Genomic DNA, 26,495 nt, shown 5'->3' on the forward strand with positions numbered 1-26,495 from the left:
GCTAAATGATTTTCTCTTGTTCATGTCAGTGTGTTTCCTGTCAGACAGATGACACTGTGACATCAGCACAGCTCCTCACAGGAGACCTCTGGGAATAAAGGCATGCTATAATCTGCACTCCTATAATAAAAGAAAACATGTCAGGATGGAAGAGGTGCAGTATTTTTAAACATATTAATGAGCGCTGGGTTAAAGGGGACTGTGTGCTGAACACTGGGGATTTCCACAGCTCCTCACACATCAAAAATGTGCAGCGTTCTTTGGCAACAGCCCGTGAAGTTATCACGACTTGGTCAGCTGTGACACACCAGCTCATCTGGAGAAGCGATCGGGCCCTAACTTGACTTCCAGGTGAGAATACAGAAGCAACGAGACAAAGAATTTATAGTGGAAGTGACCACGAGTCACGGCGCTGCGTCTGGGAATGGCATTACTGAGATCTGACAAAGATTTCAAAGAAATAAAGAAATCAGGTGGGATTATGATTGATTTAAAGTAAGGTTTAGATAAGGATGAAATATGTCACGATAACAAACCCCCTGTCTCTCATGTGACGTGCACATTGCGGTCGTCATGGCCACCAGCAGCTGCCTCCCACATGCTGGGAAGCTGTGGATCCTTCAGCTGGTTTTAATGAGCAGGGGCAGGCGACACGGCTTCTCCTTCAGTCAGCACTTCAAACACATCTGCATCTATGGGAGCTCCTGCCAGCGATTCCCCTTCTGACATGCTCATTAATAAAGGGAGTGAACCACAGACTGACCCTGATTAACTGTCTTTACTGAGTGAAGTGTCATTTCCTCTTTGTGAGCGTCACACTGAACATGATTAAGGGCACATCAATAATTGGTAATGATGTTCTGAAGACAGTCCTAAAATATTATAGGACTACACGTATGTGAGCTCAAAATATCATTTGCATCAATACAACATAATATAAGATATGCGAGAGGAATTGACTTCACTTCATTGATCACCATTGGCAAGAGAGGGTTCCTTTGAAGACCAAAGAAACTACATTAATTTATGAGGCTAGATGTCACATTAAAAGTCCCACTCATGAACTTCTTTGTGGCAGTTGACCATGCCGCGGGGCTCTCCCACACACACCCAGAGCCAGTGGTGTAGGTGAAGGTGCTCTCCCAGCTTCCTCTAAGGTCCTATTCACTCCTAATTATTTCTCTTCTGTGTGGAAACACGTCGATAAGAGTTTAGGGTGTACGATGTAAGATAGATACATTTATTAGTCCCAAACACATGCACAGGCACACTCATGCAATTGTAGGGAAATTTGACCTCTGCTTTTAACCCATCTGGTGCAGGACACACAGAGCAGTGAGCAGCCATGTATGGCGCCCCGGGGAGCAGATGTTGGGGGAGTAAGGTGCCTTGCTCAGGGGCACTAGACAGGGTAGGTAGAATCCTTTTGGATTTTGGGACAGATCGATCCAGGTTCGTCTTTTTGTTGTTTCTCCGTGGAGTCGAACCAGAGACGAACCAGAGACCTTTTCTGTGCAAAGTCCAAGTTTCTGCCACTAGTCCACCGCCTCTCGGGATAAACAGTAGAAATATGTGTGTGTGTGTTCAGTGGACATTTTAGTAGAGTGAAGCAGGAGCAGCTTTTTAATGCAGGATGCTCCAAGAGGAATCGAACTCTGACTCTGGACTGCTTCTTTACGGAAGATGTGACTTCATCAGTAGCTCAGATTCATTCAATTTGTCTCTGCCCCTCAGATTTCAATCCTGGCTCTGGTATAATGGCGACACTAAGTAAAGAACTAACTGTGGTAATTTTTAGCCACAAACAGAAACACATTTTGGAGTTTTGTACTGTAATCTCACAAGTTTCCACTCTCCACAACATAAGATCTCTTGTAGTCAGTAGCAACATGTGTCAGACTCAAATAGGAACACAGACACTCTGATTATTTCCTGTAACAAGAAGGAGACGAGCTGAGGAAGAGCAAAAGGGGGAGTTATTCCTCCAACGAATTTATAAATTGACTTATGTATGTTTGTGCATTTTTTGCTTCTCCAACTTGTACTGTGACATCACTTGACAGGATATCGTGCCAACTGCAGACATGATCATTTAAAGCCAAGTAGTGACGGCAGATAGGAATCAGCCGTGAGACCTTTGATCCTAACAGTAAAAAAGAGGCCTCGTCCATACCACCAGCTGCCCTCATAGCCCGGGGGGCGAAGGGCACAGCGTCTTCATTAAAGGCTCCCATGCTTGTAAAGCACTCCGAAATAGCAGTGAGCACGGTGGATCAACAGCCTTTAAAATGCATAGGGATTCAGCTGACATCACTGCTCTGACCGTTTTTGGGAACTGGATGACAGAATGGTTTTCTCTAGGGATTAACACCAGGAGATAATGGACTTGTGACATGATAAAAAGAGGACTATCAACCTATAATGCAGTTAACAAAACTAACAGATTACAGTGAACAGTAACATTACGGTGGGTATTTTGATAGGAGTTGCACTATGTGGCTCTGTAGGTTTGTTGCAGATCCTCTTTCCTGATGTTTGATCCGCTGTATCTTGTAAATCTGCGACTGGTTTTGACAAATCTTTTTCTGCAGAACTACTCCTCCCAAATCCCACATTTAAATGGTAAATGTGTTGTTTTCACTTAGCGCTGGTACATCAGTTTTATCAACCGATGTACCGTCCAGTTTGTGGAAGACCCTCTTCCTCCTGAAACACAGCCGCCCTTATTTTAAATGTCTAGTGTTGGAGTTTTTTAATTGCTCCAAAGAGGTCAGACAGTGAGACTGAGTTGAATTGACTCACACGATAATGGGTTCTATCTTACACTCGGCACAAAGCGGCAGCAAGTACAATTCAACCACTTTGGGTACACGCCATCACAGTTGTCATTTTCTCTTTCAGTGCCTTAGCTGTTTAAAAGCTAAATGCACTTATGTCCATCTCAGCACCCATGGACATGCTGATCTTAGGGTTAGGTGTGGTCAGGTGCATTGTTGCCATATTGCTATCTTGAGACAGCGAAAAGCAATTTCGTGATTAACCAACAACAACTTCTGAAGTCAATGACAAGTATATTATCAAGAGAGTAATATGTGCGTATATGGGCAGTTGCATATCGAGCTAACACTTTACTTCTTACACACATTGACGACCTGCTGTCGTGCTTTCATGAGCCAGCAGATCCATTTCCTCTGGAAAGAGGCGTTCTCTCCTACTACCTGGCAAATTCACCATTGCAGCATAAATCTGCCAAGATGCGAATGCACCTGGCTTTTAAAGGGACAGGGAGATGACACTGTGATAGTTTCATTGCAATTTACAACTAAAACATCCATTAATAATTAAGAGATTAGGTAGAACCTTTTAAAACTGTGTGTCTGGCACAGCAAAACTTTTTTCCCATGATTAAACAAAAGCAAAATTTATATCGCCAAGGACTCATCATGTTACAGTAATAATAGCTGGATCCAATTCTATCCAATATTCATAATTCCTTCTATCAGCTTGATTTCCCCAACGATTTGCTCTATTACTCTTCATAACTCAACCCACATTCTGTGCATTGACAGATTCCAATATTTGAATAAAACCATTTAGAATTGGTCCTCATCAAGACCTTGGCACGTCACAAGTTTGCATTGACAACCCCAGGCACCTCACACTGGGGTCGTTAATCATCTGCAAACAGGTGAGCTCAAACCAACTGAGTTGAGCCACAGGCAGTGACAGGCTAATTCAGGCTCGCAGTCTATCCCTAATAGAGTTCAGTACATCTTTATAGTCCCAGGACAGGCCTGACGCCACTGAGTCCTCCGTTCGGAGGGAAATCTAATCCCACCAGCAGACAGTTAATGTGCTGTGGAAAAATAAAAAGCTCCAAGAGTGATCAGAGCCACAGTGAAAACCACCATACTGTAAATACCTCCACTCAGGTGATGGACCACCTCAAAGGGCTGCACTGACGTTCCAAATCATGGAGTGACGCTCTCCAATTCTGCTTAGAAGCACTAAAACTAAATGGAAATGAGTTCCAGGCCTACTTGCAACTACATCCAGGGATTTTGACGTCTTAATCTGAGCAAATTGAATCACAGTGTTCAGTGCAACACAACATTTGTCTAATTGACCAGCATGCAGCAATGTATCAACCACGTCCAAAACCTAATTGCAGAGAGAGAGCAAACACTGAGCAACAAATCATGCAATACAACTGTTACAGGCAGAGTTTTAGCATCCATGGCAATCCCCTCTCTTCTTCCAGGAGAAAACATAGGTGCAGCAGGTCCTACCTGTGACCGCAGCTTCCCCTGCGCACGCACATGCAGGCAGAGGAGCAGCAGAGGAGCCAGTCCTGACAGCATTCTCTCATGTGGCCACGCAAATGGTCCGACCAGTCACTCAGGCTCACGCACGAGTCCAGCGGCCGCTCCCGTCAGCCTCCTCCTCGCCAAAGCAGCTTTGAGAATGCCCAAAAAAATGAAGCTCTCTCACCACAGAGCAGATCTCTACGAGCTCTCCTGTTGTAAACTGAGCTGGGGGAGGTCCAGCTGGGGGAGGAATTGGGGGGGGGGGCTGGAGTTTTTGAGTGAGAGATAGAAAAGAAATAGGAGGGAGGGAAAGGGAGACAGCAGGGAGAGGAGGTAGAGAAGAGAGGGCAGCAGCTGAAAGGGAATTGGATGTCAGAGGGAATTTTTTGGGGAATATTTTCAAATGTGACAGAAAAAGTAAGAGAAGAAGGAAATACTATGCAGGGCGGCTGAAATGACTGTGTCAGCAAAACCACCATGGTTACACTGTGTGAAAATAATTGGCATGTGGTCTTGCCATCTTTAAGGGATGCCAGCAAATAGGAAGTACAGAATTACACACTAAAGCAGGGGATTGCCTTCATGCTTGTTCCTAATAATACAACCACACCATAAAAAAGAGGGAAATAATAAAGTTTCACGGCCTTGTGTTCCTGAGGGGAATATATAAAATACTTTTCTTTGCTCACTCTCAAGATTCAGTAACAAAAACTCAAGAACAATCCCTCTTTCCCTCTTTGAGCCCCAAATACTTCCTTACGAGCCACGTCGCAACACTGGAAGCACAACTCATCATATGGTTTTCTTATTGTCCCGCCATTGTTTCCACAACATTTAACCCTAATTCACCAGGACACACTGAAGTAAGAGAAGGGCCACGCTCTTCATCCTCCTTTCTGACAGTTGCTTTTCTCATAAAGTTGCACGGACAGGCCCAAATTCACCTGAGACATTGTGGCTGGACCTGGTCCTGCACAAAGAGACTTCTGGGCCTTCAATATACATGAGATAATTGAAAACTTCCCTGGTTTGAAGTGGCACACTGAGACCACAACAGGCCCCTGCACAATAGACTACTACAGGCACTGAAAGGCTGTGTGTCAGATGGGCCGAGCAGCAGAGCACACATGGAGGGAAACTAAAGGATGGACACCATGATACGATACAACATTAGTATAAATCTTTATGATGAGCTTTATTTATAACTTATAATGATCCTCCTTGACTTTTACAAACTTTTTATCCATTTCACTTTATGATATATACAGGCCAACTTTACTTAGCTCAGTCAGAGCTAGCAAAACAAAAAAATACAGTAAATGCTCAAAGTTCTTAACAGTGGAATAGATTTGATGAAATGAGCTTAAAATGAATGCTTTTCAAAGCAGAATGGCAGGACATTTATTTGGTTATTCAAATAGATCCTAATGCAGATGTGATGTATTACTTGAAATATAGAAAAGTTAAGTCGGATTCCTATCCACAATTACCTGATCTGGTTCAGAGGGTTGAAACAGGGTTCCTCTCACTTTCTTTAACATTGTAACATTTTTTTCAATAGTTTTTCCAGGGAATAATTCACGGATCTTGATTAAAAACGAAAGGTAACTAATATATACTAGTGTGTGTAATTTGGTGCAGCTTGATTGAATTAAATGGGGACTGTTGATAGAGATACATGCTCTCCTGAGGGTCATTTTAGTATGGAATTACATTATTTGCCATTTTAAAAACTGCATTTCTACACAGCGGATAACATATACTGCTATAAGCATATACTTGTTTTGCATGTGCATGAAATTTACTTTAAAAACACACAGGTTTAGTTTCAAGTAATACATATAAAGAGAAGAATGACAGATGAGTAAATAGATAAATACATGTACCCGACTGTATATTGAATTAATGGACTACACACTACAGGATTCTCTTGGCTTTGAAACTACCATGTGAAAATCTGTAAAGTATTAAATACCAGTCAAATTAAGAGCTACTATGAACCTTGTGACTGCAGGAATTAGCTGAACAGATTGCAAAGTATTAAGTTGGTAATTATATTCATGTCAAGTTACCACCTGCCCCCTTTCATGATATTCTCCAACGGCAGAAGAGTAGCATGAGACGACTATCTTCACACCTGCAACTGGCTTGGCTTATGTTGGAACGGTTTCAACTGAGACATAAAACACACACGCACACACAGTGACACCATGGAGCAACACATACAGTATACGCACATTGAGCGGCTAAGTATCACACTAGTAAAACACAGTCCAGCTGCAGACACGTAGGAAGGAACAGCCCTTTTCAGCGGCCCATCCATTATGATGGACCTACAGACGTGCTGTCCAGCTCCCACTGACCTGCTTCTGATCTGGACACATCTCACTATGGAGGCATGGCGCCCAGAGGCAAGATTGACGCTCTAGTACACCCGCGGGTCTTTGTTTCCTTCAACAAGATGGTCAGCCTCGAATCGGCTTTGGCTCCAGGCGCCTGATTCCTCCAGTGGCCAACGCACACACGTCAGAGTCCTGCTCTACAGCAGGTGGGCTGTACACTGTCAGACACACACTCACACAACATTTGTACTCAGCCCCTCTTCTTAGTCTCTGTCACCTTTCCAGCCTCACTTTGCTTTTGTTGGACATTTCCAACCAAAGCTCATTACAAGAACCATGACCGCAACCACTTTAGCAGGTGTGGCCTCAGAGGGAAACACTGTACCTGGCAGCTGTAATGCTTCTGTCATTAATCTTCCGTACATCATTCTCTATACATGTCCACAGCTAAGTATGAGGGAAGAGGAAGTGGATACAGCACTTCCACTTCTTGGCAGGTATATACAAAATATCAAACAAATGTCAACTCCAACATCTCCATTCATTTGTATCCACCTCCTCCAAAACATTCTTATCTGTTAACTTGATTAGTAAGAACACAGGAAGAGAGAACACATGATTTCTGTGCATCTGGGATATGTATTAGTCAGCCAGGCCGGGCATGTTCGTCCAATGATTGCTCCCTTTAAGAAATGTGTTTGACTGATGAAGGCAGGAGTGGAGAGGAGGGAGGAGAGTTGATCTATAAAGCATGTGGACTGAGGGGATTTGGTGCAGGGAGGGGCAAGGTGTGGCTGAGGCAGGCTGCTGTTTATATTTTCTTCATTGAAAAAAATGGGTCTGCAGAGGGAGATATAAAACAGTTACTGTACTTCAGAGGTCTCCTACCAGATGCCATCGTGGAGCATCTGCACAGGTTCTGCTTGTGGGCTTTCATTTCAATCACACACTCCAGCAGCTGACGTCTGTGATTGCTTTCCCAACTCCGTCTGTGGTGTTTGGATGAACATCATGACCATCAATGGAACATACAGTATAGTCTAGCTTCCGAGGATGATCTGATTGGTTTAAGTTTGCTCCTAAAGTGTTTTTTTTTTCATAATTCTGCTTTCACAACAGGGTGTCATGTCTGGATGGCAAAGTAAACAAACTAGAATGGCACTCAGTAAAGTGCATACCTCCACTAAAGCTGAAAAATCCCTTCATGAGGCCATATTTAAATTAACTAAATCCAGATTTTGATTGGGATCGGCACCAAATTGTACACACTCATAAATACCAGTCCTCTTAACATGATTTTTTTCATGAGATCCATGAATTAATCAATGATAAGAAAGTAAAAGCGAAATCCTGATCTGTACCCCTAATCCAGATCGACCACAAAATGATTCTTCCTCTGGCCCATTCATAACATTTCATAGAATATGGTTGAGTAGTTTTTTTGTAATTTTGCTTAGAAACAAACAAACAAAGAAACCCAGACAGAACAAATAGAGCAGATTCTGTGTTTAATGTCTGTACAGTGCAGCTGGACGCCTTCAGATAAGAGACACATTCACCAGAAGGTTTGACTTCAGGCAGCAGATAACCTACAGTGCAGAAAAACTCACTTGGTAATAGATTTACACATTTACAAGCACACACACAAATATAGTCTATTCTCACGTTCTCAAACAACTACAGTTACAAGCACACAAACCTCTTCATCTTTTATCTCACTCTCAAACGACCCTAAATTCCTGGCACCCAGCGAGTGCTGACCACACATCAACGGCTCCAGATCGCTGACATTCCAAACAAACCGATGAGGCATGAAATGTGCTCAACTGTCCCTTCAATTGACTGCCACCCAGATAGCAGCCAATCCCTGTCAACGGCCGTCTGTCTGAGGAAGACCTGTGTGACACCGGAGTGCTAAATATACAACCTCGTATCTGTGTAGTATACCCCCATAAATCTGAGTCTAAGACTGGACCCTGGGGCTCCAGCACGATACGCATCAGCTGTCCCCCAGACACTGTCATCAGTCCACCTTATCGGCCACGTATCAATCTATCAGATCTGTCCACCTGCTTGTACTCCACACGTACTGAACACACCATCATGAGTCAGTTAATGATATCAAGAGTCGGCAAAAACTGAGGAAAATACATGTTATCATGTCAGGACTACAAAGTGCATCACTGAGACAATGCAACATCCATCATAAAAGAGCGGATCAGTAGATTAAACAGAACACAATGGCAATAAAGGACAATAAATCCGAAAAAAATCTTCCATACAGGGTTTCATTTCCTTTCTTACATTTTGTTTCATCTCTATTCATCACAACTAAAGGTATTTTTGGTGCTCCTTTGAATCATAAAGACCAAAAAGGAAAATCCACACAGGTCTGATTGTGCAAATACTTTCTTTTCTGCTGACATCAGTATTTGAGGGTGCTGGCCCAGTTGTTGTTGTGCTGAGCAACGAGAATATGATCAGGAAATGGAAGTTCAACACAGAGCCGAGCACCGGCTCAACTTCTGCTCTCCGTGTGGTCCTGTATTCCTGTGTGGCACCAAACCAACATAATCCAGACAATTTATTAAAAAATGCGCTCATGCAAACATTATTTCTATGCTTAACAATATCATTTCAAGAGTGACAAAAGGCCAAACTGAGGGGGGAAACACAACTATTATTGAGGGGAAATTACCAGACCTAATATAAAATACCGGATATGAAAAGTAAAACCACCGATGTGTTGGAAACACATCAAATGGGTCAGCGGCTTGAACGAGGCCCCACTCACAAGTTTGGACACTCCCCTGTCTCCTGAAGAAAGACTTTATGAGCTGTGGTAGAGCCAAGCAGACGTGTGGCAGGTAAGAGCAAGTGTCTGGAACCCAGAGCAAACAGGACTACCATAGTTAAACCTCAATGTTCCTCCCAGAGGAACAGATTAAATTTGTGACATTAGATTACAGCGAGCGATGTCTTTATTATAAAATACATACAATGAGCTAGACAATGAGATAGACTTTGTGACAAAGCAATACAGTAATACTTTCTATCATGTCAGGCTGGTGTGGGCTGTTTCCAGACTGGCCCACCATCCCAGTGCTTCAGGTGCCCAATGTGACCCAGTGAGATGGCTGGACCCACCATGGGGCACGTTGTCAGTGTATGTGTTTGTGTGTTTGAATGGGAGAGAGAGAGAGGTACTAAACACAGCTCTACAGCGACATATGAGTGAGACTGTAAAAAACAAAAGAAATACATAAAAAATAAATAAGTTGCCAACAATGTTCATATTGTGACGGGCCGCCATAGATAAATCAAATGTAATGGAAACAAAACACCAGCCACACAACGCCAGTAAGGGCTGACATGGGCCAGTGAGAGCCAGCAGGGGGGACTGCAGATCCCGTCAGGATCCAGGAAGTTTAGACCAAAACGAAGACATCAATCTGTCCTCTTCGTCACATCTCAGCCTCTCAGTGTCTGAACTATCCTCCAACCTGGAGTTCTCATATTCAAAAAGACAGGAACAAGTGCCCTCAGAAGTGTCACTAAGAAGGATAATGTATCATCCCTGTTCGAGAGCTGCTGCTGCTGCTCTACAGCTGAACCTGAACTCTGACTCCCCGGAGGAAAGTTAGAAGAAACAGTGTATCTCTGTTCCAGGATAAATCAAGAATTACATAACAACCTATATTCAGCTCATTTATACTCTCTCTTTACAATGCAGTCAAAGTAATACTGGCACTCTAAGAGGCAATTCCTGGCAGTAAAGTGTTTTAAGATATTTGAAGTCACGGTTTAACAGTTTAACAAGAGCAAGCCTCGGCAGTCAGGCTAGCAGCTCTATAAGGCTGAACTCAGGCACAGCTGTGTTTTGCGTTAAATGCTACATGCTTATCACCTACTGACTTTTAATAGGTATGGTATCAATCAATCAATCAATCAATCAATCAATGTCTCAGTCGAGCACGTTAGCATGCACGCTTTTGCTGCTAAAGAAGAGAAGTACAGCTGTGGCTCATGAGAACACTGTTCCTTTTTCAGGTCATTATTAGACAGAGAATGATATCAGACAAACTGAACTTTCTATCTGTTCGATAGCTCTACATCAAAAGTTTGAGGAGAAGACAATGAAGGTTTGTACAAAATATATGACAAGCCATCCAATTGGCTAGTTGTTGCATTATTTCAGTCTTAAAGTGATTAAGCAGCTGACCTACCTGCACTGACATCCGTCAGGCTACAGGAGACTCCTGACCGACTGTGACAACCCCACAGATCAGGGTCACATGACCAATGGGGCTAGCCTAACTATAACTAGTTAAACCCATAGACTGTAAATAGAGATGGATGACATGTCTCCACTTCCTCCTACTGTACAGAAATGAAGCCAAACTATCCGGATTCCTGGATGTCCCCCTGATACAAGCGCTTGACCAATCATAAGTTAGTCTTAGCTGACATCGTGATTTCCCCCAATTTTATAGCATCAGATAATTACATTATTGAAATTATTTAGCGCTAATTTTTGTCCAATTACTAACGAGAGGCAGTGCTGACATGAATCCATAACCATTTGCTGTGGGTGATGATGGGGAACACCCTGTGAGCCTACAGCTGGTGCTTGTCGAGACAGGGATGGGATGGAGGCACCTCCACCAGTATGTGCCAGCCAGGCTGTATATCAGAGCACTCATCCCCCTTTTAACAAGTCGGCCCGTCCACCCCAGTGAGAGAATGAATAAAACAGATGCAGCTGTCAGAGCAGAGAAGTGAGGAGTGGCCTGTTTGATGAGTTTGTGCCGGGGCCACGCTCGGGGTGCTGGGAAACACGCCAGTCTGAGAGGAGGACTGCGGCTGAGACCTTGACACCGGGTCAGCCGCAGCCGCATTCTATCTGTCACATCTTTATTAGGAGACAACAATACATCACACGTTGCGCTGACAACTGCCAGGTCAATGCTGCACTGCTTGTTAGCAGACATTAATATTAATAAAAATTGTTTTTAGAGGATCGTGCAAAATGTGGCACATTTATCATCCGCACGAATCAAAGCGATTTGTACTTCATCGTTCAGAACTGTACACAATGCTATTTCATCATCGTCTCAGACTTCATTGTGCTCAGCAGTGCAAACCAAGCACAGGGTCTATAATAGTCCAGGCGAGATAGATTTTTTACCCTCAACTGGGCCCACCACCGCCAGCAGAGGAGTGTGTGGTCAGTGATCGCCCTTTAAAAATACACACACCCTTCTCAAATGCACTTCCTTGGTATAAAGGGAGAGAAATGGCAGCTGAATGGAATTCCCACCATAAAGGGATCTTTCTTTACCCGTTCATTCGAAATGGGAGACTGCATTCAGGGGGAGTTCCAGCGCCGGCTTTTTCAATGTGCTCATGTCGACATGCGAGTCTCTGAGAAATGAGTGTTTTACTTTTCTAGGACAAAAGTTAGGCCAAAGAAACTGATCACACAAAAACAATTATTTGAGATAATCCTATAATATCTGTAAAATGATGCACAGTGTTTTCTTTAATGAAATAAAAACAACTGAAACTAAATAATTATACATGATTATGTATGATATATGAGTTATTTGAACCAGAATAGAATCATGCAGCATATCAATCTATTTTTGGGGCAGATTAGATATTTTATACACTTGTCATACACTCCTATTACTGCAGACTGTCACCAGTACTAGTCCTAATTTAATGTTGACCCACTTTACACTTCATTCAGTTCACCTACAGTTGATTAACTGTTAAATTACTGTTTCCTGTTTTACACATTCATCCAAACTGGGATTCTTTTTCCTATTTGCACGTCTACAGTTGTATATTTTCCATTCACATACCTGCAGGCTTACAGCTGTTTGTACATTTTACTTGTTTTCTTCCTGAACTGCAGAACATCCTAAACTTACAATCATTCCCCTCTCTTATCATGTTAAAAAAAATGTCATAAAGTTTTCATAGAGTAATGTCATTGTTTTAATGTTTTTTGTCTGTGTGGTATTTTATCCTGCTTTTACTTTCTTTAGAAAAATTGATTTAACGTCCACCACCGAATTCACCCTGAGAGAAATCTTTTTCTCCTTTCCTTGTTGGTCCAAACCCATATATTTCATCAGCTGTCTGCTGAGCCATCAAATCCACAGTGCAGTGCTGCTGAGCAGGTCTCTCCTCTGAGCCACCAGAGACTGGACATATCATGAAGGGAGGTAAAGACCCAGCAGTGCACACAAAGCTGAGTGTCCTTCAAAGTGGACAGCTGCCTACACTTCCTTACAGTCAGGATGTAGATAGTGTATAACTGAGCACAAGCACTAAACATTGTATACAGATTTACCTTGAAATCTGCCACGTACTTGTACTGAAGTATTGGTTTAGGGGTGAGCACATTAGCTGGGCTGATTACAGAAAACAAGAAGCAGCCGTGTCTATTAAGGACACACTCAGTGAGACAAGGTCAGTGCAGCTTACATTAACTGCTCGACTCATTCTCAGGCACAAATGAACCTGTAAATTCTTTCAGGATCAGATTGGGCTTGGTTCCTATTCTCTCTGGCTTTGGACAGGTTCGGTCAGAAAAAGGTAGCACGTGCACTATAGGTTATAGACCTCTAAGCGTGTTATGCTCTGTTCAATCTACTACATCATCTAACCTAAAGCATTCAGTACAAGTACTTAGGCTCCAATATCACTGAGAATTTATGGAAGCCAACGATCCATGCACTGATGGTCCTGTCCAAAAACCACACTACAAATGACTGGGTATGAACCTTGAAAGACCTTCATTTGTCTCATTAGTTTCAGGTTGTAAAACAAGATAGTCACAACGCTCTGTCACAGGCCAATATGATGGTGGCCTGGAGTCAGATTCAGAGTTATGAGATGGAGGCCGTATGCAGAGGTACCAGGGGCCAAAGGTCAAGACAGTGTTTCCTTTAATCAACAGCGATGTGTCGCCACAGCGATCACATGGCCTCTATGGTTTGGTTTATACGGAAAGTTAAAATAACAGCATATTAAAGTCATATTTCTCTCTAACACAAAGGTACAGTCAAAATGTTTATATTTCTGAATGGAAAAATCTGTTTACTGCCTGAGAAAAAACGCAAAGGGTCTTAATCAAAAGCCCAAAATGTAACAAGTTTAATCACTCACAAAAGGTGACTTGTGAGCTGCTGAAGGATAAGTGAGGTCAAGCTCATGACTCTGTATGACTTCTGACTTGACAACTCTATCAATGTCCGACAGGGGCAGAAGTTAAAAATAAACAATGCTATATTTCATCAGTATCATATTCGGTATAGATGTGTCTGGGGTGAACCTTGCACAAGTTTGGAAGGCTATAGCGGCTCTGGGCTCTGGGCTGGAAACAGGGTTGTACCTACATACAAGTTTTACGTTTTTTGGTCGATTATTAGCGTTACTGTAGTTGTTTTTTCCACTTAAGGGAACTTTTCAATCACTCCAAATACAGCAAACTAGCAACCGTTGAGCATTAGCTCACCGGTCACTGGGAGTCTCAAACTGATGACGTATGCGGCCGTTGAGGCCCACTTGTATCAAATTGAAAACATTTCATGGCCCACAAATGGGCCGGGGACCAATGGTTGAGAAAGTCTGGTGTATAAAATCCTCTGAAGAAATCACAGCACTGCGCAACAAAGAGCCTACCCTTTAAATAATGAGCAGGATAAATAGGTATACATACAACTAGACAACTCAAAATTATCCTTAAAAGACATATACCCAATGTCAAATAGCTCTTCCTTTGGCAGAGTCATCTATGTGTTTTCGGCTTCTAGGAAGAATGTTGAGTATCTGTGTAAGGACAGGCTGTGACCTGCGGGATGCTTCTATTGCATAATTTTTTTTTGCTTTGATCTGATCTGAATCAGATGCATTTCTTCTATTGGCACAGCTCCAGGTTGGAGTATATCAGTAACAGCTCTCTGTGCCTTAGGGACAGTTCACCAGTTCAAAGCAGCAGTGTGTGAGACAACTACTCAACCATGTAGTTCACAAGTCTTACATTTCAAAGGAAATACTAGACCAATGCTTAGTTTATTGTGTTTATTGGGTTTTTTTTTTGGAAGATAACCCCCATATTAGTTTTAGGAAAATAAACCAAAATTATTTTGTAGTAAATGTGACAGACAGACTCAAAGAAAGGTGAACTTTTAAGATCCAGAGCAGAATATTGTGGTGTTGCACCAAAATGACAAAAACACAATCCCTCTTAAAGAGATAGTTCATTGAGTGATAGTATCTACTACTACTCACTACTATGACACTGGAGGGGTTGGTGAAGTGTTTGAGTTCACAAAACAGTTGGACTTTTAGGGGTAAGAAGCTTTTAAGTGTTTTGTGGAATCAAACACTTCTCCCACCCCTCCATTGACATAGTAGTGAGTAGATGATGAGTGAATTTTCATAGTAAACTATCCGATTAATAACCTGTCAATCTTGCCATCCACTCTCTGCAACCCCAGCATCACCTTTGAGAGAGAGTGCTGCATGTGCAGAGAGACAATTTGCGTGTGCATGTGAGCATCCTATATCAGATGCTGCTAACTAAATCTGCAGTTTATTTTGAAAGGTTGAAACCGAGTGGCATCTAAAAGAACGAGAAGACAGCGCTCTTTGCCTCACTCCCTCTCTCTCTCCTACACAAAGACACTGACCAGTAGTCAGAGTCAGATTAACCACCAACAGCACTGGGGAAAATGTGTGGGTGGCCATTTTATTTTATTTATTTATTTTATTTTACCGTCTTTGGTAGGAAGGCAGGATTCAGCCTAAACTCAGTGGATACCACTCATGCTGTGCACAGTCAATAAACTAGCATGTCGTTAGTTACATCCCACACATCCACACTTATCGCTCTAAAATTCTCTTCTCATCTGGAGCAATATCTTACTTTATTCCAAGTATTATTCACATTGTTATTGGTGCACACACACACGCACACGCAAACACACACGCACACAAACACACACACACACATTAATAATTCAGAAAGATTGATCACTCCTCAATCACACCATTTCTCCCAAAATACTTATTATTTGACATCCCCGTATACCAGGACTAGAGACCCTCTCACATTTTGAAACACACAATGGATTGTGCAGAATCCTGTTGGCCTCTGGGCAGAGCTGGAGGCTGCCAGGACCACATCAAAACGAGTCACTTATCCCACATGGATCCTTACTGCTGCTGCAGCCCCAAAAAAACTAAGGCCTGAAGGTTATTAGATCACTCAGCTGTTAGATAAGTGTGTACAGCTGAATGCAACATGCAATATGTCAGTTTGTAATGAGATTCACAAAGGGGTAAAAAATTAAATCAAACCTGTTCATGTAAAATATCTTCCAGACAAATTGCATCAGTCTTGCTGTCAGTTACTCATCTAAGAGGGTGTAACTGTGGTGCATAGCTGTGCTTTGGTTTCCAATCAGCTACTAAATGATATTACAAGATTCATTAATGGGATGCCAGTTGTCATCTGTATTTTAGACTGTAGAGTACACGGTCATGCCAATGCCTCTGTGCTATTTCTACAGCAATGCTTTGAGATCACTGCTTGATCAGACAGAGTGCAGCTGAGGGCAAGGGAAATATCACTCTTACAGTCATGTTTATAAATCAAAACATTGGACAAATTGATATTTTCAACTGCTGGTGGCACTCGAGAAAAGATGATGGCATCACCGAATTCTTTATAAACAGTCTGTGTCATCCAAAGACATGACATGTGCACACTATGCTAAACGTCTTGAAAAGATGTTAAATGAAAATCAAATGTCACTGATTGGTATTTTGTATTTAGAAAACATTAAATTCTAAAGTTTTGCTTGATGTTTTGGTATTTTGAAAAGTATCACGTTAGGTCCGGCACAGTGGGCCGAACGGGAGTGAAAGCCACTTATTCTTCCCTGTGATTCCTTCATGCTCCATGGTTCTTCTGCTGCTGCTAGGGTTAGGGTTAGCTGTGTCTTTACCAGCCTCCCCCCTTTTGGTCTCTTTTTAAATCAAAATACATACAATCACGTCTCCTGTGCATTTATGTATATTCCATATGTCATTGTGTGTATCTGCTGAGTCTTGTTACTCTGTTAGCCTTGGAGGGGAGTGCAGAGTCTGTCGGGTCAACTACCAAACAATCACGTTTAATTTCACTGTTGAGAGCAGCTCTGACTTTAATTAAATTATCCAGATGTTTTTATATTATCTCTTGGCTTGCTTATTGGGTGATGTCCAATTCAAATGGCTGAACCAGCTGAGAAAATCTCAGTGGGGATATAGATGGGGGAAAAAAAATCCCTTTTCTGAAAAGCTGATGATGGGTTTGAAGCCTAAAATAATCATCCAGCAAAGTAGAAGGCAGGGAAATAAATTATTTACTTATTCGTGTTTAATTCCTTGATTCCGACCCATCAATCATGGTTCAGTTGACATTATTCGTAATACTTCAACCTACCCACGTGGAGGGTCATGGTGTTGACTGTGTTCACAGTGAGACTCTGATCAAGGCCAAAATGAGAGATCAGTGGGTTTTCTGTTTTGATTAAATCTTGATGTTGCAAAGATTTCTGCTGGATTACAGCGCATGGGAAATAGATGGGGTTAACACAGCAAGGTCAGCACGAGCAACTGGAAATGACCTTCATTCTTCAACATACTTCTCTGCTGAAAAGAATTTAGTCATGAATCCAGAACGCTGAATACATAGCCAGCCATAAGCAGACCCACACAGCGACTCATGTCTCTCCAGCTCTGTGCTCACAGGTGTGTTTTCATAGTGTGCATTAAATATGGGGTCACAAGTGCAACTATGTGCTACATTGAGATCCCAGACCTGCAGCCTTGGCCCAAGGGGGAGGTGAGAGCTTCACCCTGACCTTCACTTCACTCCTCCATGCTTTTCAGGGAGCTGTCTTATGCTCTAGTGCCCTCTGCTGCTCACAACCATCACTGCGTCAGACTTGCTGCCTGACATGTACAAAACAGTCCCACTGCAGACTTGAACTGTCAGGCTCCCACACACCTCATATACTGAAGTGACTGTGATGTTTGAGTTAAATGAGACATGAGTCTGGGCTGGGATTAAACCTTCAGATTGGGTTATTGCTGTATGGGTTGGGTTTGGTTGGATTAGTTGATTATAAGACTTAAAGATAAATATCAGATAACATATACCAGAAAAATGACTCATTGTCAAAAATGATTCATTCATTGATAAGATTGCACCATGAAATATCCAAATTAAGTGTTTAATAAAATAACCTGCTCATTCACAATGCACATTTGGGTGAAAGGAAAGCAGTAATCCACTAATGAGTTTGACAGTTATGAGATAATGAAAGACCTACCGTACACTTTGCCGCCACACACAGAGAGGTATCATTCTGTCCACATGGTGTCCCATCGACCACCCTGTCTGACTGCCGCACGTAGAACCTGAACCCTATGGCCCGACAGTTGAGTTCACATTGTTGATCCCCAGGAACTGAGAGGAGATTGTGAATATTGTGTTAGGTATCCAGAGACGTTTTGACAACATATTAGTTTCACAGCACACAGTGACAAAACATAAAGGGCAACAAAACTGCAAAAAGATTAACAAAAACATGATGAACAACAAAAACTAATAACTACAATGGAAATCAGTGGATTGCATCCCTCGCATTTGCATTTGTAGATCAATTCCACCAAAGATCACAGCACAAACGGTTGTGAGGCTCAGGTTTGCAATTTTAATATGGGATGTTATTGATACAATATTAATGAGACCAGATTTAAACTTGGATCTGCTTCAAACAGCACACATGAATATCAGTCCCCTTAACAGGTCTGCTTTTTTCATTAATATCTAGGAATTATTATTCTGTGAGAATTCAATTAAATTGTTGAAAAATATATCATATCATAACCCTAACCTTAACCCTAGAATGGGCATTTTATACTGTATTTAAATACTTTATAATTACAGGGAGTGGTTCCTCTCACGTGTGTTTTACAGTAGTCCAAACTGGACAAACTAAACCCCGAGTTTTTATGACAACTGAAGGCTACCACAGGTTATCTTTCATGTTTGGAAGGGGTATTTAGCTGCAACATGCAAATTCACGACTAGGTGCCATTAAATCCTACACACTGAACCTTTAAAACTCAATATTTAGTAGCCAAGTAGAATATAAAATAGCTGAATCTGTAGCATACAATGGGCTCACATTTAAAGAATGTTAGAAAGAACTGTAGCAGAGGCCATAAAACATCTAAAGGTCACACCATGAGGGACATTGTTACTGTTGAGGAATCTTTGACCATCCTCACACATTATTGTATATGCCACTATATATTATGCATATATTGTTTATTATATCTGTACAGGAGAAGAGTGACTGTTTAGTTCCACACATACTCCCTTCTCTCTTTAAACAGTACCCAAAGTCAGGTTATAGATAAAGGGCCAACCAACAGTGCATTGTGGTGTCTTCGTTGAGGGACATTCATATATAACTCAGATGAGCCAGACAGAGAGGCACCAACTTTTCTAAATTACTCCAGGGACAAGAAGTAAGGACACAATGTGACTTAGGAATGCATGCTTCAGGCTAAACTATCCAATGGGATGCAAACATCTACATGTAACACAGAGGGTAAGAGCAATTCTAGCTATTCATGGATGTGCTGTTTGAATGGGTGACGCAAGTAGAGGAAGATATATGGGGATTATGGGAGGCATCTTCAGACTCGGGGGTGACAACTGCTCATGCTACTCTGTTAGCGATTGTATGTTGTTTCACCTTCTGGTCTTGATGCATCAAGTCTACATTAAAATCTTCTGCATCAGCTGCTGCCTGAGTTCTCCTTTCACCAGCTTCCAGAAAACTTCCATAACAGTTACCATCGTACTAATGTATATAGGTGGCACGTCTGCTTAAGTCAGACCCTCAAGCTGTATTCTGTCAGATTCAAATTATAGGTTTGTCAGTCACAGATCTATAGCAACATCAGAGACTATTGTCGATTTGTGACTTGACCTTAAGTTTAATTTTAAATAGTTTAAGGTAAAATGTGTGCTAGATGCCATAAAGGAGTTAACATTTTGAAAATAATTTTGAAATCCCTTATATAGTAACATAATGTCCCATTAAAAAGCAATAAATGTTAGCTTTCATTTGTTTGGAGCTACATTCCCTGTTTTAGTTGATGACACAAAAAAATAGCAGTCAAAGGATCCCGATCCCTGCTCTGTCCAGTATGTTCAGGTGCTTAATCAATTAGATATTTTCTCAAACCTGAAAAGCCAAATATTTCTCCGACAGATACACAAGAGTATGTTTAAACACTCTTCAAGATGGCTGTCACGTGATCAAGGCTCATATATCTACCTGGGGATATTTCATCTTTACATCTGCATTAGCTGTCAGTCAATACTGCGGCACAAAGATCTCAAAATACACATCTGTGTGACAGGATATTAATTTGGAAACTTTTATTTCCATTATTGTACACTGAGAAATGAGATTTCAGGAGGTGTTTTGACTGTTGCCTGGATATGTGGAGTGTGTGGGGTCAAAGAGTTTGTGTGAATGAACATTTATCTCTTAGGCTACAGACAGGTGAAATACTGAAGGTCTGACATCACAGCACACCTTAGTCAATATGGCTCAAGGGACAGGGAGCTGATGCTACACATTTAAAACTAACACGTTTTTTATTTTGTTGAGTAAATTTGTTTTGTCTTTCTTTTGACCTTTTAATCTATACACTGTTCATAAAAACGTGTCTCCACTTGTTCCCACTATATAGAAATTAAGCCAAAAAATATCCCAAATACAGATGCCCCCATCTTGTGCAGTAGCAATCAGGGGGATGGAGCTATGGTAGTGAGGTCCTGCTGATAAACTCGACGACTATCTAATCAAATCTAACTTACAGGGAGAATGAAAACTTTTATCTGATTTATAAGAACTACCTAAAAAGAAAGAACCCATCTTTAAGAAAGGTTTATTTCATGTGTACTTCATCACAACTTGCTCCTTGTTTGTTGACCTATATTACGGCCAACCACCAGGAGGCGATCAATATGCTTTGGCTTCACCTTTTGGTGACTGACATATCATCCATCTTTATATACAGTCTATGTTTCAGATATTTTTTGTCTTATCAACACTAGCATTGGCTCTGGCAAAGGAAATGCTTTGGTTATGTTTGGTCTATGTTTATAGCTAATTACTAGCGTTAGCATGCTAATGCTCACATTTAGCCGACATTTAGGCTAAAAACCTGGTGTAAATGACGCCTTTTCGCATTTAATCTGTATCTCAGGGCTTAGGAGACTTGACAGAATAGGAGCAGTGTGGAGGCATGTTATGTTTTATGTTTGAAGACAAGGTCACCAGTTACTACAATTCAATTTGGATTTGGCTGCAATACTGTTTACAACTGAAGCTGCCAAAGTGTTTTGTGGACTCAAACACTTCACCCACCCCCCCAATGGTATAGTGGTGAGTAGATAATGACTGAATTTTAATTCTGTTCTGCAGAGGTAGCCTCATAGCACCACATGACTCTGACTTTTAGCCTTGTTTGATGTGACACTATCCCTTGTTATATTTCTTTGAATATAATTTGATTCTGTTTTTATAACTCATTTGTTAAAATCTATATCACTGTTAGTTGTCACCAGCACAAGATCTAAACAGCTTGTTGGTCTTAAGATCCATAGAAAAAACTACAACTATGGTCTATTCTAAAAATTGTCTTTGCAAATGTGAAAATATTCTCACTTACACATATATGGTATATACTTGCACAAGCTGTGGACACTTGCAGTACATACATATGTGCGATAAAACCTACCCTCGTTGAAGGGTTCCCACTTGTACAGTCTGCCCATGAAAGGTTGGTTGTTGTAAGAAGAACACTGAACAGCCCTGATGTTTCTGCTGGATGGAGGACAGGCCTAAGGACCAGACACACACACACATACATACATTTATTTCCATGAAGATTCAGTGCTGCAGGAAGCTCACATTTCTCATTGTCATGCTCTGCAGCCTCTGATTGACTGCTGGAGTCATCCTGCCCTGTTTTAACTGTTTTAACCTTCCACTTGTGGCTCATTCGTTCTTGCCAAAAAGTAGTTAGATTCCAGTATTTATGAAGGCTCGCCAGTGAAACCTAATCTCCCTCGTGTCTCTTCATATCTCCTTTGTCTAAACAAGCCGCTGGCCTGCTTTACTTTGCTTAAATATCTGTGTCATGGCACACCAGAGACAATATACAGAACTAGCCTCTGTTTAGATGTATTTTGATGCATAGGATAGTCTCCATGAATCCGATAAGCAAAGCTCACACTTGTGCATTACAGCTGTGATTTAACAGGAGGTTTCCGAAGCCAAAAGCTTTACCCAAGGTTTTTTTCTCCTAAAGCTACTAGTCAAAAATATTTAATGTAATCTATTTAATTTCAAGTAAATATTTAGATCCAAAGCGATGTAGAAAATCTCAGGTATTTGCCAGCTTCAGTTTGTTTTATTGTAATGGCAAAGTTTATGTTTAATGTTTGGATAAAATAGAGGTGTATGCTTTATCTGGCATGGACATGTAGAGTATAGAAAAATACGGATCACCAGACTTACTTTAACTCTTATGGTTAAAGTTAAAGGGTCAGTGTAAGAGAATTTAGTGACATCTAGTAGTAATGTTGCATGTTGCAGCTGAAAACTACCTCAACCTCCCCTTTCAAACATGAAAGATGTCAAAAACTCAAAACATTTGTTTAGTTTGTCCAATTTGGGCTACTGTCAAAAACATGGCGGCTACCGTAGAGAGGACCTGCTCCAAATGTTAATATAAAGTATTTAAATATAAAGGGCCCATTCCAGGGTAAAGAAAACAACAATTTGTACAATTAAAATGAACACACTAGTGAAAAAAATCACCACTTAAAATGCTTGATAGTGTACACACTTGTTCTAACACTTCTTACCCTTTTTTATAATGTACAATGGTTAGATAAGGAGTTCACATGTACTTCCTCAGAGCTTAAGCAATAAAACTAAAGCACTAATATGTCAAATCTGCATGTGATGTTTTTCACCAACTGATCGACAAAAAAGGGATAAAGACATTGCAGTGATGAGTGTAAGTCAATAATGTGCTTAGACGCTATAACATCCTTTAAACGCCTATCACTAGCAGACATACACAGATGATATGAAAATATTGCGTACATTACTGTTACAGATCCTGTAGCGAGTGTGGTCCCCCGTACAGAGAGTAGTAGGTAAAGGGTTATAGGGTCTTGCGTTGTGCTGCTGGGGCCCTGAGGTCTGGCTGCCTGACTGTAGCTGCTGCTCCTCAGTCTGGGGGACCGATCCAGGCTGGTAGAGGGGGGCCCAGACTTGGTTGTTGGGCTGCTGTGCCCTTGGTTGCACGTAGGGTATGCTGTAGTGGTGGAGGTTGTTAGAAGGGTCCAGGTTGCTTGACCTGTGGCCACCTTGGCCTATGGCTGTGGGGTGGTGGGCAGCTGCAGAGCGTCTCTGTCTGCGGGGGCCAGCCGTCCCCAATCCCTGGCCTGTGTCCGTCTGCAGCGGAGCAACATACGGAGCTTTCCCAAAGCCATACCTCCCTGGGATGATGTGACCGAGCCTCCTGAAAATACAAACAAGACAAACACCTAAACCAGTGACAGTATACCAATGATCACCTCCATATCTTGAGCAACATAAGACCCAGCCGAAAAGAACAGAAGTGAATCCACTTACCTATCATCTGTCTCACTATGGAAATGATTGCCTACTAACTCTATAAGAGCAAACTACAGCCTGTACTTCAGGGGCCATGCAGTATATTTGGATCAGTTTCTTCCTCTGTTGGGGTGTTTAAGCTAAATGTCCTCATTGACCAAGAAAACTGTCAAGCAGCTTTACCCAAACAAGAACTTTTGGGGAGCACCAAGATCCCAGTACCAGAAATCATGAGAGCTTTTGTTATTATTTGGCTCCTTAGATTCCCCAAAAAAAAAATCCATTACTCAGCTGTCAGTGCTGTTTGTTTAAAAGCAAGCACAACAGGAAGGAGGTCACAAAGCTGTCAAGCACAAGCGGAGCCTTTGACTCCGGCCATAAAAGACTAGCTTTCCACTGGAGGGAAGTCAGATGACCCACAGTGACGGCTCCACATAGTCACTTTTAGACCAGGCTACTCAGCATGCAGCATGGCCCTACTGGGTCTTTAAGGACTTGCATATCCAAGCAAAGACATGAGCTGCAATATACCAAAGAATCTACAGACGGTAGTCAAGGTAATCAAGGTCGGTAGGACACTAGGAAGGTAATCAAGCTTAATCTTTTCTCTGTCCGGTTGGATGAATGTTTCAGATAAATCATACATTTGCTGTAGGCTACACTAAGGATTTCTGGCAATCACAGGGGAGCTGGTGTGATGCCAGGGACCAACAAATCCATGCCACCTAACAGCCCCAACAAGGAATGTCGGTGTAATCAGAATATTATGAATGAAGGTGAACCTGGAACCTCTTTCTTCTCGGTTGGTAGAAAGAGGATGAGTGTGAGCAGCGTACAGAGAAGCTGCAGCTCTTTTCATTCAAATGAAGATAGCCAAATGGTTCCATGTTTCACTTCGTGTTTACAGCATCATAAAATCAGGGAACATTTTGGATAATCATCATTAAGTATAAAACCAGTACCTATCAGACCGGTCTTGTTTCTGTTGAAGATGCCCAACATCTGGCCTCACATAAATTCTACTTGTCTGTACATCACATCTCTTACAAATTACATCATTTAGATTGACTATTTCATTTCAAAGCATTCAGTGATCCTTGTGGCCTGTATGAAGGCACCTGCATGCTTTATTCTCTTCATTTTGTTATTCATCTATATCTGAACCCTTCTGAACACAATTAAAGCAGTAGAAAGTTCAGGTTCAACGATTACAACACAGATTTGTTTTGTAGTCAGAGCCATGTGTGATACCTTCGTCCACCTGGTCGAGTCTCCTTCTTCAGCTCGCCACCACGACTGCTGTTGACAGGCCTACCCGTGTCACTGTGCACAGAGAGTGTCGGCTGCGTGGCTGAGATGAAGTGGCCCAGCTGCTGAGGACGACTTCCAGATCTTCTTGACGAATGTTGGGTTGGAGTGTAAGTAGGCAGGCAAGGCCTGCTTTGCTCCTGTACCCCTTTTCCACAGCTCCGGGAGCAGGTTGACCAGGACCCCCAGGCACCCCAGGAGCCCTGAATTTGTGCATGTTCTGACTTGAACTCCTGTGGGGGCTCAGCCCTTTGATGAACCTGTAAAGAGACAGAAATAACCACAATTACTCACACCACAAGTGCAAAGAAACAGGATAGCACTACAAGATGTGGATGCCAAGGATTGATGAAAAGCCTCCATCAACAGTACTTTAATCTCCGCCAGATAATGGCCTTGTATAAAAGCACAAGTCAGTGACCTAATCTCATCATCATGACTATCGTGCTCCTCTGCCTCCTACCACTGTTCGTGAAACAGACCTCTGTTCATGGTTATAAAACCGTGATTTGGCTGATTAGTGGGTATCTGTTAGTGGACTATCCCCCATTGGCTACCTGCACTTTTCACTGTTGATTCTATCCCCTGGGCAGCCCTGCCAGGGATGTATTAGCTGTGATCACTGAACTCTCTGTTTGAGGAACCTGCCAGCAGGAGTCCTCCTGTGCCAAGGCGGCTTTGTCCGTGGAGCCGCGTGGAAATCCTGCTCTTTAAGGGCCACTTTGTCTCCATTCACAGCAACCTCTCTGGGCAAACACATGGCCATCGTAAAAAGTTCAGCTGGCGTTGACTTTAGCGGATGGAAAGAGAATACAGGAGCAGTAGGGAGAGTTGGCAGGAAGCTCTTCGGCTGTCAATCCGCCTGTGCAGCTATTCAGAGAGACCTCAGACCTCCCTCCACCTCTCCTTTCCCTGCCTCAGCCTTTGTAACTCTACGCCACTGTCATCTCCCGTGTCAGGCATAGGTCACACAGCTGGACTCCCGATGAAAACACATGGGGCTGACTTGCACCAAAACCCCTACACCCTGACATGATAGTTGATCTGTCAGTCATCTTCATACACTTGTTGCATCCGTGCAGTTCCTGTGGCCCCAGAGATCAAGAGGTGGTCTGCCGACATCAGCCCTCTGGTTCTCGCTGCGATCAACACAACATTTCACTCTGCAGTTGCTATTTCACAGATTAGCACCCGGCTCAGGTTTCCCCTGGGAAAAAAGAATGTGGTTTGAAAGCCAATATCTTGAGGTGGCATTTTGCTACGTTAACAAGATGCAGTCATGTTTGGAGACGAGCTTTCCACTTGTCTGTGCCAACCACGCGCGATTAGGCTGATAAAAGAGTTCCTGGAAATATTTGTATAAGTACTCTATTACGAGAGTGAGAGTAAAAAACAGATCACACATGTTTAAACAGAGTTTTTTTGCCAGTGGCACCACCTGCTACACAACTGCTGCTTACCTTCCTGTGGTCTGTCGTCTGCTGACAGTCCAGGAGTTCTGAGCAAAGCAGCAGCACAGAAACTCTACAGAGAAAATAAGGAAGTAGTTGGACTCAAATGGCCTTAATGGTTTCAGAAATTTAAATGGTGCGAAGAGAATGAGCAAATTATTAAAAAAAAATAAGATTACAGACATCCATCCACATTAAATACAAATGAATGAATAAAGAGATAAAAACAATCTGACTGATGTTACCTGGTAATCCAGATACCGGCTGCCTGCATAGCTCTCCTGGAGTCTAAGGACACTG

General features: G+C 42.2%; 1 protein-coding gene across 2 annotated transcripts in view; it reads right to left on the reverse strand.

The window, feature by feature from the left end:
• Positions 1 to 26,495, reverse strand: part of LOC133954775 (thrombospondin type-1 domain-containing protein 4-like) — a 44,218-nt gene extending 17,723 nt beyond the window's left edge. The window contains exons 1-6 of one of the 2 annotated variants that reach the window (XM_062389261.1): positions 26,441 to 26,495; positions 26,205 to 26,268; positions 24,688 to 25,004; positions 22,921 to 23,341; positions 21,545 to 21,647; positions 18,046 to 18,182 (exon numbers count right to left, since the gene is read on the reverse strand). In XM_062389261.1, the coding sequence (XP_062245245.1) occupies positions 18,046 to 18,182; positions 21,545 to 21,647; positions 22,921 to 23,341; positions 24,688 to 25,004; positions 26,205 to 26,268; positions 26,441 to 26,469 (1,071 nt within the window). In that variant the 5' untranslated portion in view covers positions 26,470 to 26,495. Of the gene's footprint in view, positions 1 to 4,289; positions 4,464 to 18,045; positions 18,183 to 21,544; positions 21,648 to 22,920; positions 23,342 to 24,687; positions 25,005 to 26,204; positions 26,269 to 26,440 lie in introns of those variants that run through there. The other variant, XM_062389268.1, reaches the window with a different exon arrangement.

The sequence above is a fragment of the Platichthys flesus genome, chromosome 1 (genome assembly GCF_949316205.1).
Source record: "Platichthys flesus chromosome 1, fPlaFle2.1, whole genome shotgun sequence".
Lineage (NCBI taxonomy): Eukaryota > Metazoa > Chordata > Actinopteri > Pleuronectiformes > Pleuronectidae > Platichthys > Platichthys flesus.